General features: G+C 48.3%; 1 protein-coding gene across 3 annotated transcripts in view; it reads left to right on the plus strand.

Moving 5' to 3' along the window:
• Nucleotides 1-12,810, plus strand: part of dennd4a (DENN/MADD domain containing 4A) — a 55,479-nt gene that overhangs the window by 18,565 nt on the left and 24,104 nt on the right. For all 3 annotated transcript variants that reach the window (XM_036535821.1, XM_036535822.1, XM_036535823.1), the window contains exons 2-10: nt 679-1,011; nt 4,020-4,266; nt 5,339-5,408; nt 7,668-7,837; nt 9,718-9,956; nt 10,611-10,677; nt 11,154-11,212; nt 11,479-11,623; nt 11,756-11,931. In XM_036535821.1, coding sequence (XP_036391714.1) covers nt 701-1,011; nt 4,020-4,266; nt 5,339-5,408; nt 7,668-7,837; nt 9,718-9,956; nt 10,611-10,677; nt 11,154-11,212; nt 11,479-11,623; nt 11,756-11,931 — 1,484 coding nt within the window. In that variant the 5' untranslated portion in view covers nt 679-700. The remainder of the gene's footprint in view (nt 1-678; nt 1,012-4,019; nt 4,267-5,338; nt 5,409-7,667; nt 7,838-9,717; nt 9,957-10,610; nt 10,678-11,153; nt 11,213-11,478; nt 11,624-11,755; nt 11,932-12,810) is intronic.

Consider the following 12,810-nt stretch of genomic DNA (forward strand, 5'->3'; position numbering starts at 1 on the left):
AGAGGGATGACAAAGGGAGAAAGCAGGACTTTGGTGGGACACACACTCTAGGCCCCCAAAGTCAAGATCCCAAATGTGTGTGTGTGTGTGTGTGTGTGTGTGTGCGCGCACTGTCTCTGTATTAGCTGTGCTCATTTGGCAGATTTGAGGACATGCTGAAATGTGCCCTCAGTCAACAGACTGTCTGGGTTAGGAATACCTGGTCCCAGTGCCCCAAAAGTGCAGACCGCCAGGCTCAGCCTCCAGCAGTACAGCTAAACCACCTCTCTTGTAAACTGCCAGATTCCGAAAATCGATACGCCTTCATTTATCTGTATGTACCAGGCCCTTAATCCTCCACTCACCCCATGTTTCCTGTGGGTTTTGCACTCGGTTAGTCTCACACAGCCAGTGTACATTTTTTTTTTTTAATTTCTTTTTCTTTCTTTTTTTTTTTTTTTTTAATGAGTGTGAGAGGCTTAGAACCTTATAATCTCCAGGTTTTCTGTCACTGGGGTGTAATTGCAGAGGAATGTTCATGGTGAATTTGGAGGAAAACAACGCAGCAAATTCATGTTGTTCCACTCTTCACACTTTGTTTATCCCTGCCTGAGGGCCGGGGGGGTGGGGTGAGACCTGACTCTGGTTCAGCCCGGCTTGGTTTGGCTTGTCCTGACTTCCCTCTGTGTTCTGCCGCAGATCCGGCCCGCGGGGATGGGAGATGATGGCGGACAAAGGTCCTCGCGTAGCAGACTACTTCGTGGTGGCCGGCCTGACGGACGCATCCAAGCCTTTGGACGAGGAGATCCGCTTCGATGACGTCTGCCACAAGACGGCCAAGCCCAAGGCCCCTATCACCGACGTGGCGGTGGTGATGCGCTCCCTGGGCGAGGAGGTGCCCGCCGGCTACACCTGCGTGGACACCACGCCCACCGGCCTCTCTGCTGACCTCAACGGCGGCAGCCTCATGGGACCGCAGATCTTCCTGTGCTACAGGAGAGGCCGGGACAAGCCCCCGCTCACCGACCTGGGGTGAGTGAGCACCACTTCCAGTACATTACATTGCATCGTTGGCATTCAGCAGACACTCTTATCCAGAGTTATTTGAGTTTTTTTATTTTATTCATCAATTTTTACAATGTCATCCATTTTTACAGCTGTATATTTACTCAGGCAATTCTGGATTAAGTACCTTGCCCAAGGGTCCTGTGGGGAATCAAACAGGCAACCTTTCAGTTACGAGTCCTGCTCCTTAACCACCATGCTACACTGCTACCCTAGTAATATCATCACACTGCTGCCTATTTACCTGTTGCACACAGTGGACTAGCATAACTCAGAGCTGCAATAGGAATGAGTAGAGCTGGTTATCAGAAGGGCAGTCACCTACACCACCAGTTTCCCGTAACGCAGAACTTGATATAAAAACATCATCTTTCCTGCATTGTCGCAGCCCGTCCCTGAATGCGCTTTTCAGGATGTTGTTTGCTTTCATGTGAGTGTTGTAAGATTAATCCATTAGGGATGAAAAAAGCCTGCCTAGTGGAATGTTATGCTCTTCAGCGGTAGAGTAAATAACAGCTAATTCCAGTAAACCTGGCCTCTCACCCCCTCCCTCCGTGGCTCTAATGAGAGGCACACAGTGGTAATGACAATGCTAAATGTTAATGTTTATCTCTGGATGAGCAAAAGGGGCGAGTTTCATAACCTGTTAGAGAGCTTCAGTTCCCTGTCCAGACACACCGCTGTCTGTATCAGGTGATTACAAAGAGGTGTGTGTGTGTGTGTGGGTGGGTGTGTGTGTGTTTGTGTGTATGCGTGTGTGTATGTGCGTGTGTATGTGTGTGTGCATACGTGCATATGCATGTGAGTGAATGTGTATGCATGCGTATATGTTTGTGCGTATGTGTGTGTTTGGGTGTTTTTGTGTGTTTGTGTGTGTATATGTGTGCGTGTGCGTATGTGCATATGTATGTTGTGAGTAAGTGTGTATGCGTGTGTGTGAATATGCGTGTGTGTGTGCGTATACATGTGTGTGTGCACGTTTGAGAGTGGTGTTATCTTAACAGGCTCTTCTTCCTGTCTCTTAGAAGCCCAGTCCCATTAGTGTGTCTGAGTCTGAGATCGTCAGTGAGCCACTTAAATGTTGGCAGGATCACCGTGACATTACCGTGGAGATGGCTGTTCCCGCCATCAGGCTGGTTTGGTTAGATTCATCATAGGTGATAGGCAACATTAGGCGTTACTTAGACGGCATTTTCGACAGTGAGAGTTGTTTTCATGTGGAAAAGCAGCTTTGTCAATCAAATGTTGAAATGCATTTCACTTTGTCACTATGTTATGAAAATGTGTGAATTCAAGTATTCAAGTGTGTGTGTGTGTGTGTGTGTGTTTGTGTGTGTGTATTTGTGTGGTAGTGCACGTGCATTCATGTGTGTCAGCCTGTGTGTTGCTGAGATGTTTGCTTGGTTACAGTGGTGCTGTGGTTAGGTGAAAATGGGGCATTCCCCTTCGTGTTTTAGTTTGCAGATGAACAAACAGCACACTCTGAAGGAACAGTTTCACTTGCCTCTTCAGTCAGTGTCGTCCTCCGGACTTCACTTGATTTCGCCCTTGCGGTGCATAGGAAGAGATTCCGAGTAACCACGGTAACCACAGGTATTTTAGGGGAATCCCGAGATCGCAGTTATCATTTTCTGTACAGATTTAGAGCAGAAGACAGGCGCGTGTACACCAGCTTGGCCACACTGACTGCGGCCCCCTGTGCTTTCACGTTACAGTCAGAGCTCTGTACTGACAAGGCCAGGAAATGGCTGAATAAATTCAGAATTGATCTTTGACTGTGGTGTCACCCTCCAGCTCTGCAGCTCAGGTGACAGATTTTAGCTGACAGTGACAGCGGTGTAGGGCGTGCCGATGAAGAAATACCACAGTGCTGACCCTAACCCTGACCCCCCCGGGCTCGTCATAGACCAGAGCTAGAATAAGTATTTCTTATTCTTATTCTTATCCAACCAAATGCTAGAGGGCCAAATTCAGCCTGCTGTGAACCTCCTGCTGACCCCTTAACCTTTTACATTACATTACATTACATTACATTATTGGCATTTAGCAGACACTTATCCAGAGCAACTTTAGGTTACAGTTTTTACATGTTACCCATTTATACAGCTGGATATTTACTGAGGCAATGCTGGATTAAGTACCTTGTCCCAGTGTACAGCAGCAGTGCCCCAGTGGGCAATCGAACCAGCAACCTTTTGTTTACAAATCCTGCTCCTTACCACTGTGCTACACTGCCGCACTTTTAGAACCAAACACGAACTTATCATTAATTACACATGCAAGATAACAACTATATGAAACTCCCACTTTAGTGTAACGTACGTACAGCACACTGATGCTGTGAGAACCTGAAATAGATAAATAAAATATAATAATAATAATATATGTGGTCCCTGTACCGCTGTTTTAAACCTGGCCTCCGTGGGGGAGTAGTTGAATAGCCCTGTCATAGCATGCCTCTATCCACACTCAGAGGATTAGGAGCTCTGAAGAGTAGGTGGTGGTAAAATCACTCAGTGCTCCAGTGCAGCCTGTGTACATGCTAGTGTGTTTGTGTGTGGGCAGTTATTGCTTCAGCTCTTGTTTTGTGTGTGTGTGTGTGTGTGTGTGTGTGTGTGTTTGTGTGTGTGCGCGTGTGTGTGCACAGGAATGTGTATGAGTGTGCCGGTATGTGTGTGCCTGGAGACAGAATGCATGTATGTGAGTGCGTACGTAGGTGTGTGTGAGTGTACGTACGTGTGTTTTTGTGAGTGCACATATCTGAGTTTGTGTTTTCATGCATGAACATGTGTATGAGTGTGTAGGTGTGTGTGCGGGTGAGTGTAGGTGTGTGAGTGTATGTTACTGTAGGCTGTGTGTATGTAGGTATATGTGAGTGCATGTGCGTGTGGACAGTACACGTGTATGTGAGTGTGTGTGAGTGGGTGTATGTGTGTGTATGTGTTCCTCACACGGACTGTCTTTGTGTTTTTCAGAGTGCTGTACGAGTGGAAGGAGAGACTCAAACAGGGCTGTGACATCATCCAGACCACGCCTTCCGGTCGCCCAGCCAACATCAGCAGCACCTCCTCCCAGCGCATCTACATCACGTACCGGCGCGCCCCAGACAGCCTCCCGCACGCCTCGCTCGCCGTCACCGACATCTGCATCATCATCCCCGGCAAGGGCGAGACACCCCCCCACACCTTCTGCAGGGTGGACAAGAACCTCAACAGCAGCATGGTGAGGCCCTGGCATCCAAATGAAACAGGCCTTGAAAAAGCAGCCAAAGACCTACATCGCCTGCTTTAATCCAGTTTAATTAAAACAGCCAAAATGATGAGAAAAAAAATCTTTGAATGAATTTCTCCTCTGCAATTTCACTGCATAAAGGAAGGACTGCTGATTGCCTGCCACCAGTCTGAATATGGTCTTGAATATTGAAATCGCCTGTCTATTTCTGTGCTCACAGAGCAGTGCTTTTTGATTCTTTGACACTGGTCAGATTGTAGTGTGCCCTCCATTAGCTTGTGAGCCAGATGGTGTTGATAGGGTTGTAAAGTCCCCGGGGGGGGAGGAAGAGAGACGGGGGGGGAAGGGTGAGAGAGAAGGGCGAATGTCTTCCTGTATTACAGCCTACTGTCTGCTCCTCAGTGATAGCATTTCCAATACAAAATGCTGATGCGTATAGCAGGACCGTTAAACGTAACCCCAGACCACAGGCCTGTCTGCCGACGGGGCCCCGCTTCCGTTATCATAAAGCGCCATCGCGCCAGCTCCGCGCTCTTCGGTGCATTGTTATTGCTGTGATGTTTGTGGCTCTGAGTGCGGGCCAGCTGTGCTATAAAAAGCCGCCTCGCTTCGTCATCACGGTCTGTTGTTTGCATACCTGCGCGATGCACGTGGGCCCTGGCGGCACCCCGAGGCAGGGCAGGGAGCATCCTGAGCAGACAAGCCCGCACACCCTCCTATCACCTCCCCCCCCCCCCCCCCCCCCCCCACTCTGACCCTCGTCTGCCACCTCACACCCAGAGGAAGCTCAGCGGCACGGGGGTTGATGGGTAATGATAAGAACACCGCCTCAGGGCAGCCACTTAACCAGGGGTTTGCTGCCCGATTCTGCCCGTTCTGACAGGAGTACATGCAGTCAGAGCAGAGGAATGGAAAACTAGGGCACAGAGAAGGGAGCCATCATGTTGTTTGCAACATTGCAGCACTGAATGCAAGGTTGTTTTCGGGTTGGTATGTGGTATGGTGTGTGATAGATTCTAACTGTTTAAATTAATCTTCACTTTTTTTTTTTTTTTTTTTACAGTGGGGTTCTTCAGTCTACCTGTGTTATAAGAAGTCTGTGGCCAAAACCAACACGATAGCGTACAAAGCAGGTAAGAGACCTTAGTCTCTCTGATGTGATTAACCTTAAAAACAGATATGAAGTATGCACTAAATGTACTCTATATACCAGGTGAAAGCTCAAGGGGGCATTTTAGGCTTTAAAACTTGCAATTATGTCGTCTTTGTGTTTTGTTTTTTCAACACTGGTAGCTGTGTCCCTGTGTATGCCGGGAGCTATACAAAAATCAATTTTCTGAATTTTTTTCTGAAGTCTTAAGTGTCTGAAGTCATTGTTTGTGGTGGCAGCAAATGGAATTCGACTCCAGGACATGCGTCAGGATGAGTCATGGCCGTAGAAGAGGCTCGATTCCTGAATACTCCAGGAAATCCTCAAAGTTCACGGGGATTTTCAAGGGCCGTGCAAAAATGCGTTTTTGTCGTGCCCGTTAATCCTGCCTGTCTAACGGCTCAGTAAATCTTATCTCTCTGACGCTAATGGAGCGCTGGTTGTTAGACGCTGTATGCATTTGGCTAAGACGCAGCGCTGGATGCGTGTGTCCCAGAGGGCCGTACAGTCCAGCTCAATGTTGTTATTTCTTTGGTTTGCTCCGATAAGGAGTTCATATATCCATCAACTGTCAGCGGCCGCTCTGGAGAGGCCCATGAGTGCACTGAGTGAGTGATAGATAGTGATAGATAGTGACCTCTGCTTATTCTGCTGCAGACATCCACTCTGTATACCGCACTGTCTCTTCTTACCATTGCTTTCTGTTTTCTCTGTTTGCTGTGTACCCCTTATCCTTAGGCCAGAAATGAGCTGGAATGAGTTTTTCGCAGTAGAGCGCACGACTGAGTTCTCAGTACGAACGAGCCCAATAGAATGGGTGGCAGTGTTGCTTATGATCTTGTGACCTGAAGTTTGCAGGTTTGACCCTGAGGCGCTGCTGTAGCAACCCCTCTGAAAGGTCCTGCAGTGACATGACTTGACTCAGTATCCAGCTGTATGAATGGGGAAACGTCAGATGCGAGCTGTGTGGTTCAGCCTGCATGAGGATGTCTGCTAAACAAATAAACTTATCAGTAAACGAAGGTTTATGACCACTGTAGTGCAGTCTGCCGTGTAGCTGGTGGCTCCCCTTCAGGAAGGTTTTTCAAAAAAGTCAGTCACTGTGCTAGTGTTTTCCCCTGCAGAATGTGAGGTGGGGGGGTTGGGGGGGGGGGGGGGGTGGAAGTGAAGGCACTGATAATCCTGTGATTTAGCATGAAATAAGTACAGCCCGAACCGGTCCCCTCCAAAGGAACGTGGCAGCTGTTCTAGGTTGCATAATACCAGCCATCAGCAGAGAAGTCTTCCTCATTGAGGGTTTTAGCCATGACAGTTTGAATTAAGTACGTGTTTTCCCTGCTTGTTTTAATAAGTGCCTTCACCACGAAGGCATGGTTGGCTATTGTCTGTACCCGGTGAGTCTAAAGTGCTTCATCTGCTGAATTCTAGACACAGATGTTAAGAATACTTTACCCGCATGACATCAAGCTTTAAGTGGGAATTGTTATTATAATTTGAATTGTTATGAAGTGTCTGGGGATCTTTTTTTGCTTGTGTCTACGCTTTTTACTTCTGGCTCTGCCTAAACCCTCTCAGAAGCGATGAACACAAGGGACGTATAACAATGGTTTTCCTCTGTACATTTCTGTTTAATTTATCTACAAGCCACCTCTGATTAAAAAATGAATGGAAAGTCTGTGTTTTTGCTAAGAGACAATGTATTAATTTTACCTCCAGCCGAGAGTTCTGAGGTGTTAACATGAAAAGCTTGTAAAGAACAAAAGGACCGTTGTTTCTCCAGATGAAAAAGGAATATTGATCACCTCTTTAGTTTCCCGCCCTATGCCCTCCTCGTCTTCATTACCTCTCCCAGCTCGCTTGTTCCCAGCTCACTTTGTCCACTTCCAGCTTCATCCACAGCAAATCATTATGTGTTTGCGGGCTGCTTCAGGGAGTAGACTGAGGAGCCGGTCTATACTCCTATGTGTTTGCGGGCTGCTTCAGGGAGTAGACTGAGGAGCCGGTCTATACTCCTATGTGTTTGCGGGCTGCTTCAGGGAGTAGACTGAGGAGCCGGTCTATACTCCTATGTGTTTGCGGGCTGCTTCAGGGAGTAGACTGAGGAGCCGGTCTATACTCCTATGTGTTTGCGGGCTGCTTCAGGGAGTAGACTGAGGAGCCGGTCTATACTCCTATGTGTTTGCGGGCTGCTTCAGGGAGTAGACTAAGATGCTGATCCGTACTCCTGTGTGTTTGCATTCAGGTCTGCTGTGTAGGTATCCTGAGGAAGACTATGAGTCATTCCCGCTGCCTGAGTCAGTGCCACTGTTCTGCCTGCCCATGGGGGCCACCATCGAGTGCTGGCCCTCACAGACCAAGTACTCCCTGCCTGTCTTCTCCACCTTCGTCCTGACTGGCGCCTCGGGGGAAAAGGTAAGGAAGAGACACCCCCCCGACAGGCCCAGCTGACACACTACGACTGTGGAAACTATTAAAGCCGCTCTTTGTGAATTAATTTATTTTTTGCTGTACACAGGTCTATACACACAGTATTTGTGCGTGTAGACCTGTGTAACTACTGATAAGATGCATTATAAATCTAGTAAAATTTATTCATTTGTGGTTGTTTCTTAATTTTAGTGTACTTTGTTGTTAATTGTGTCAAGGTTGTGTCTGCAATTGGCAGTGCTTAGGCAACTTTTGAAATATCTTTTCATGCCTGTTGAGTTGAACTGAATTGAAACACATCCCTCCCGTGCCTCTATGAGGAGCAAAACCCGCAGAAACACGCCAGTCCAAACTGGGGGACAGAGAAACAGGCTCCCCCAGCAGCAGGGGAACAGGCATAACCTCATACACACTCAGAAAGTAGAACACGCATACACACACAGGGGTGCTGAAACAGTCATGCGGTCACAGAGGAGGCCTATGCATCCTTGTGTAAATATCAGGGTTGCTTTTGTAAGGGTTATAAGTGGGGCAGTAGGTCGAGGAGCATGTTTGCTTACATTTCAGAAGTTTTCAGTGAAAGCCCTTGATGTTTAGCTGGTGGTTGTTTCTTTCGGGTGAATGGATGACCGCAGCAGAAGACAGTTATTGGCCCCCAGTGTTGAGCCCTGTCTGACTCTTTGGTGAACCCAGTCTGTGGACAGCATGACAACCGCTAAGAGGAAATACCTGGCAGTCGCCGAGATTCCAGAGGGAGGAATTAAAGCAGAGGCTCCAATGCACCGCAGGGTCAGAGCAAATCGGGGGGCGTCCAGGCGTACTGCCTCGCCAGTCAGTGACCCAGAATCCTCCCCCCCCCCCCCCCCCCTCCCCCCCCCGACGCTCACACACATACCCCACACATACTCACATCCACCCACAGACACGCTCATACATGCCCCCGCAGTGCGGAGCCTCCGACTCTCTGGGGAAAAGCCCACAGGGATGGGCATGCTTTGTGCATCATTCATGCTGCCAGGAATGGGGAACACACGCGAGTGCACTTGCTGTCCTTTTCGCAATTGCTTATATATAGCACGCCGATGAGTCAGTGGTTTACCGTAAAAAAGCACAGAGCAAAACCTCATAGTTGCAAGACTATGTGCACGCAAGCTGCATACATGGAAAAAGGATCTTCTGCTGTTATCAAACAGTTCTCTGAATTGTGCAGACATGGCCAAATAATTTTCCCTAGAATGCCTCTGTGCTCCCTGTTTTTCCTTGCTGAGAATGAGTATCTCTGGCCTGCCAGCGCTAGTTAATAATTAATTGAGGCAAGAGGGATTTCGAACAAACAAAACATAACCGAAGATATTCCCTTTCATATTAACAGTGATTAAAACGCTGTTCCACATTATTCAACCCTTAATGTTGGAATGAAGTTGAAATTTTGAAATGATTTGAATTTCCTTTTATGTTTCGAAATGGCATTGCTCAACATGAAATACTGAAAAAGAAGGTAAAATACAGTATGGAAGTGTGTATATGTGTTTTATGTACAAAGTGTTTTTGTTTGTTTGTTTGCCTTCTCTGTTTGATTGGATACCCATTAAACAGATGCCTTTTTCAATAGACAAGGTGTAAAGCCCAGAACACATTACTCATAAAATGAAGGAGTGAAAAAAGGCAAAGGCTCTGAGTTTGGGATGACTCATTGCTTTGTTTAGCACAGAAGTGATAATTGGATATCTGCATGCCATTGCTAATGATAGGCTGAATCTGTCCAGATAGCTACAGTCAGGACAGCATAATCATGTTTATTCCTGCCCTTCACTGTCTGGCATAAGGTCTGACTTTGGTCGTGTGTGTGTGTGTGCACCTGCCAGGTATATGGAGCTGCCATCCAGTTCTATGAGTCCTACCCCCAAGAGCGTCTGACAGACAGGCAGCGCTCCCAACTGGGTCTGCAGCATGGCGAGCGGAAGGCCGGGGGCTCCAAGGCCGTGCACACCAACAAGTGCATCTGCCTGCTGTCACACTGGCCCTTCTTCGACGCCTTCAGGAAGTTCCTCACCTTCCTGTACCGCTACTCCATCTCCGGACCGCATGCGCTGCCCATTGAAAAGTGAGTCCTGGTCAGTCTGACACATGCTGGCTTTTGTGATGGGTAGAGTGAGTCAGTGGAGACTGCAGGGGAGGAAATCCAGGTGTAATGCCGGGCTTAAGCACAGCACAAAAGCCCCTCAGATAAGCAAACATCCGTGTCAGCCAGGTGTGATACCACATATACGAGCCTTTAAACTGTGGAGAGTCTTTAAGAGCCCTGTCACTGGTTTGTCCACTTGAGCCCACTGCGTTTGGGGAAAACACAAAGCCCATATTCCCTCTGATTGCACTGAAAAGTCAAGCTGTCAGCTTCGGCGCTCGCTAATGCAACAGGAATCCAGCCGCCTGAAAGCATTCGTTGTTATTTTTCTCCGAGATATTGTGTGAAAGTTTGGACGTGTCACTCTGGATTGTTAAAGAGTCCTGGACGTTCAGCGCTGATGGACACAGCGAGTGCATCTGGGGCTCTTGGGTGTGTGTGTGTGTGTGTGTGTGTGTGTGTGTGTGCGCGCACGCATTGTGCTCACATTCCACCGTGGCTCTCGTGAGGTCCCTGGTATGAGGGTGTCTGATGACGGACAAGTGTTGATCTTGTGTTGTCAGTGTGTTTACACGCTGCGTTGATGTTCTGCTAATGCCCTGCGCTCGCTCTGTCTCTCTCATCTCTCTCCAGGCACATCTCACACTTCATGCACAAAGTCCCATTCCCCTCCTCCCAGAGACCCAGGATCCTAGTGCAGGTGAGAGGCAGGCTGGACTGTGTCCTGTTTTAACTCCGGCTCCCTTTGCCGTGGTAGTGAAGGCCATCCAAGAGTCTGTCCTTGTAGTTTTACAGCAAACTTTTATAGGAGACTTATAGTTTGGTTAAAATGCGTTTTCAAAATGTCGGTATAATCGGAGCTTGAGTTGTATTATAACCTTTACAGGAAAAGTCAGTATTAATATTAATGTGACATCCATGGAAGGTGATCAGTTGGACACACTGTAGTAGGCTGTCTGAATTCTCAACACATCCAACCAACCACTTGTCTTGAGTTTTACAAGCTTGTCGTTGCCTGTGCCTTTGAAGCTTCTGTGTACTTTGATGCAGGGCAGTTCTGTTTCCTTATGTTCAGGATGTAGCCAGGGGTTTGCTCTGCCTCCCACTGTAATATGCCTACATCTGTATATGACGCTAGACTGTGTGTGATTCTCTGTGTGTGTCTGTGTTTCACAGCTGTCCCCACACGATAGTTTGATGCTGAGTCAGCCGGTGTCCTCACCCTTGCCTCTGAGGTGAGTCACACAGGGAGCACCATAAACAGGCCCTAGTAACAGCACACATTTTCACTCTTATTCACTCTTTTTTTTTTATTAAAAGGGAATATTTAATTCCCTCTGTGAAGCTATGAAGGCGTTGTTTTTGTAGTGTGACAGTAAATAATGGATGAAATCACATGCCTTCACATTAACGTTTATATCTCACAGTTCAGAGGGGATATCCCTCTGGAGGATGTGTGGCTGTAGGGTGACCTTTGACCCTGAGATGTTTTGTGTGGCAGCGGCGGGCGCTTTTCCACGCTGCTGCAGAACCTGGGGCCGCAGAACTCCGTCACCCTGCTGGTGCTGGCCGTCACCGAGCACAAGATCCTGGTCCACTCACTGCGGCCGGCCGTGCTGACCAGCGTGACCGAGGCGCTGGTGTCGGTGAGTCACAGTGGGGCGCGGGAAGTTCAGCTGGCTGTTTGCACGCTAGGTTTGCTTCTGGCTGCCTGTACGCTCTTGTGTTGGCTGAGGAGATTTGCTCCAGACTCACTCGGCTGCTCTTTCTCTGCCCAGATGATCTTCCCCTTCCACTGGCCGTGCCCCTACATCCCCCTGTGCCCGCTGGCGCTGGCCGATGTGCTCAGCGCCCCCTGCCCCTTCATCGTGGGCGTGGACTCCCGTTATTTTGACCTGTACGACCCCCCGCCGGACGTCAGCTGTGTGGACCTGGACACCAACGCCATCTCCCAGTGAGTGCCGCTGGCGTCCCTTCATTCCCCAAACATTGTTTCATGCTGTCAGCGTTGACAAGCGCACCTGTCACTTTGACTTTGAGACCTAGAGCTCAAGCTCCTGACACACACATTCTCTCAATTTCATCCACTTTCATCCATTTCGTCCACTCAGCCTCTTATGTTTGTGTCGTTTATAAGAAGTTGCTGCTTGAAGAATTTCTTCCCGGGAGCCTTAACTCCTTAACCCACCTCACCTCTTACAGACTACGCTTCCCTCCTCCACACCCATGTCTTCATAAATTTTTTAACTTCATTCTACAGACCTCCTAGCTCCACCCCCCACCCCCCCAAAAACCCCCCACTCCTAGACTGCTCCTCTCCCAAAAGCAGCCCCTCTTCCCTAGCCACCCTGTCTTCCTGAGTTAACAGCACATTCCAGCTCTTTTATTTGCACATAGGAGCTTCTTTGCCGGCTGTGGAGCCTTGCATTTCAAGGTAGCCCTTCAGGGAGGCATCCCTGAATGACGACATTTACAGAAACTCAGTGATAACAGTGATATCGATAATCATCATGCGCTCCTCCCGTGGGAACTCTGTTCTCTTTGAGAATTCCCTTGTATCGCCGTATCATACAGGCTGTATACTGACAGTGACATGTGTTTTATAATATGACATTTAAGAGTTTCCAACACAGATTAGATGTGCCCTTTTCCCCTCTTTTTGAGTGTGTAAGCTCTTAGAAAGGATGTATTTTCCTGGAAGCGGGTTACATCTCGGTTACATGTTTTCATCCCTTTGAATTAGGACTGTGCTGCAGAGCTCAGGTAATCAGTGTTTGTGTTGATAGGGCTGCTTGTGCGGGGATGGAACTCCGCAGTGTGAGCTCAGAGCCGC

The sequence above is a fragment of the Megalops cyprinoides genome, chromosome 8, assembly GCF_013368585.1.
Source record: "Megalops cyprinoides isolate fMegCyp1 chromosome 8, fMegCyp1.pri, whole genome shotgun sequence".
In the NCBI taxonomy this organism is placed as follows: Eukaryota; Metazoa; Chordata; class Actinopteri; order Elopiformes; family Megalopidae; genus Megalops; species Megalops cyprinoides.